This window comes from Penaeus vannamei, chromosome 17 (assembly GCF_042767895.1).
Source record: "Penaeus vannamei isolate JL-2024 chromosome 17, ASM4276789v1, whole genome shotgun sequence".
Taxonomy (NCBI): domain Eukaryota; kingdom Metazoa; phylum Arthropoda; class Malacostraca; order Decapoda; family Penaeidae; genus Penaeus; species Penaeus vannamei.
Genome location: NC_091565.1, coordinates 18,558,460 through 18,560,959, shown reverse-complemented (window position 1 = coordinate 18,560,959; position 2,500 = coordinate 18,558,460). Strand labels below are relative to the sequence as shown.

The 2,500-nt window shown below is 40.3% G+C and overlaps 1 protein-coding gene across 5 annotated transcripts in view; it reads left to right on the top strand.

Moving 5' to 3' along the window:
- LOC113828424 (chondroitin proteoglycan 1) overlaps window positions 1-2,225 on the top strand; it is a 13,016-nt gene extending 10,791 nt beyond the window's left edge. For 4 of the 5 annotated variants that reach the window (XM_070132014.1, XM_070132016.1, XM_070132017.1 and 1 more), the window contains exons 2-3: window positions 1,591-1,744; window positions 1,892-2,225. In XM_070132014.1, coding sequence (XP_069988115.1) covers window positions 1,591-1,744; window positions 1,892-2,176 — 439 coding nt within the window. In that variant the 3' untranslated portion in view covers window positions 2,177-2,225. Of the gene's footprint in view, window positions 1-692; window positions 949-1,590; window positions 1,745-1,891 lie in introns of those variants that run through there. The other variant, XM_027381400.2, reaches the window with a different exon arrangement.
- The last annotated feature ends 275 nt before the right edge of the window (window positions 2,226-2,500 follow it).

Sequence of the window (2,500 nt, the reverse complement as noted above, 5' to 3'; positions counted from 1 at the left end):
TCTCTCTCTCTCTCTCTCTCTCTCTCTCTCTCTCTCTCTCTCTCTCTCTCTCTCTCTCTCTCTCTCTCTCTCTCTCTCTCTCTCTCTCTTCCTCTTTCTCCTTATCTCTCTGCCCTTTCTCTCTCTCTCTCTTCCTCTTTCTCTCCTCCCTCCCTCCCTCCCTCCCTCCCTCCCTCCCTCCCTCCTCCTCCCTCCCTCCCTCCTCCTCCTCCCTCCCTCCCTCCCTCTCTCTCTCTCTCTCTCTCTCTCTCTCTCTTCTCTCTCTCTCTCTTTTCTCTCTCTTTTTCTCTCTCTCCCTTTCTCTCTCTCCCTACTCTCTCTCTCTCTCTCTCTCTCTCTCTCTCTCTCTCTCTCTCTCTCTCTCTCTCTCTCTCTCTCTCTCTCCTCCCTCCCTCCCTCCCTCCCTCCCTCCCTCCCTCCCTCTCTCTCTCTCTCTCCTCTCTTACTCTCTTACTCTCTCTCTCTCTTACTCTCTCTCTCTCTTACTCTCTCTCTCTCTTACTCTCTCTCTCTCTCTCTCTCTCTCTCTCTCTCTCTCTCTCTCTCTCTCTCTCTCTCTCTCTCTCTCTCTCTCTCTCTCTCTCTCTCTCTTACTCTCCCTCTCTCCCTTCTTCCCTCTCTCCCTCCTTCCCTCTCTCCCTTCTTCCCTCTCTCCATATTATTTTTATAAAGATTTTCGCAATCATCTTTTCGAAAAATCAGATCTAAATTTTATAGACCCGCGAAACTCTACACCGGTCAGTTGTTCAAGCTTTCAGTAGCACCCAGCCTGGTTGACGCAAGAGCCCGCGTTGGTGGCTACATAATTATTTACAACGAAAGTCTGGAAACTTGCCCCACGCCGCCCACACACCTAGGCTGCTACAAGTGCCACAAGCTTCTCTTTCAAGCTGTAGTGCCTACCCAAAGGTGTTGCTTAATGGATGGACACATGGAAATTCGTGCTACGTAGGTGTTTGTGAGAGAGAGAGAGAGAGAGAGAGAGAGAGAGAGAGAGAGTGAGAGAGAGAGAGAGAGAGAGAGAGAGAGAGAGGGGGGGGGGGGGGAGAAGTTGGAAAAAATATAAGACAAAGACGAGGGGACACCTTTTAATCATTCACTGGTGTACGGTAAGAGGAAAAGATGTGATAGAAAACATAAAGAATTATATTATGAGAATGAAATGCTTTTCTATAACTGATAAAACGCAAGAGAAGGCATGATTAAAAACTGGAGCTGTTATATTATAATATATATATATAATATATATATATATATATATATATATATATATATATATGGTAGAAAAACACGGTAGTGTGTTTTTCTATTCATATATAATGTATATATATATATATATATATAAAATATATATATAATATAATATATATATATATAATATAATATATATATAATATTTATATATACATATATATATATATACATACATACATATATGTGTGTGTGTGTGTGTGTGTGTGTGTGTGTGTGTGTGTGTGTGTGTGTGTGTGTGTGTGTGTGTGTGTGTGTGTGTGTGTGTGTGTAATAATATATCATATATATGACTATAATGAAAATTATAAAAGACAAATTACATAAAATTTATTTCAGCATGTGGGCCTCCATTATCTTTGCGTCTTTGGTAGCAGTATCCTCGGGGATTCCTCAGTACTCATCTCCTCCTCCCCCTTCATACATAGCTCCGGCTCCAGCTTGTGACCCTGTCACTGTCACTGAAACAACTACTGAATATGGAGAAGTCGTGGTAAGTATATTTCTTTTTCTTTTTCTATTTGAGGAGGTAGAGGGAAAATACTGAGCTTGAAATGTTTTCTCTTAAGTTATTATAGGTATTAGATGATTAATCCAATTATCTTTCTTTGATATGTTCACGCAACTACCCATTTTGCAGGAAACTACTACAGTCCCTGTCACCACCACCAACACTCTGTATGAAACCGAAGTCATCACTCAGTTTGAAACCGTAGTCGAGACCGATTACGTCACCGAAACTGAGACCAACTACCAAACGGAAACTGAAACTCAAGTCATCCCTACAACTATTGTAGATACTCAGACCACTTACCAGACTGTGTATGAGACAGAGACACAACACACTTATATTACAGAAACTACAACTGCAGTTCAAAAGCAGTACAAAACCGTCTGCCCAAAAAATTCTTATGTTAGTTACTAAGCTCCCAAGGTGGAAAGTTATCATGCATATTAAAATAGTCATAATCCCAGTTTTCTTTCATTCTTCTAAATGTAAGACCTCCAGTGAATTATTAGTATGGAAATTTAGTTGGATACACTTGTATATATGTACACAGTGGTAATTGTTGCATTTGACGTGGGAATGCTCTATTTATCTAACTCTGACAAGTATTCAATAAAGTTTTTGTATGTGAGAAAGCAAATACTGTATCTACACAGCTATCGTGCAGTCTTCTTGAGGATTTGCCAATACTCTTTTTGTGATGCCTACTTTGTGTATAGTTTGAGAAATATATAAACATAT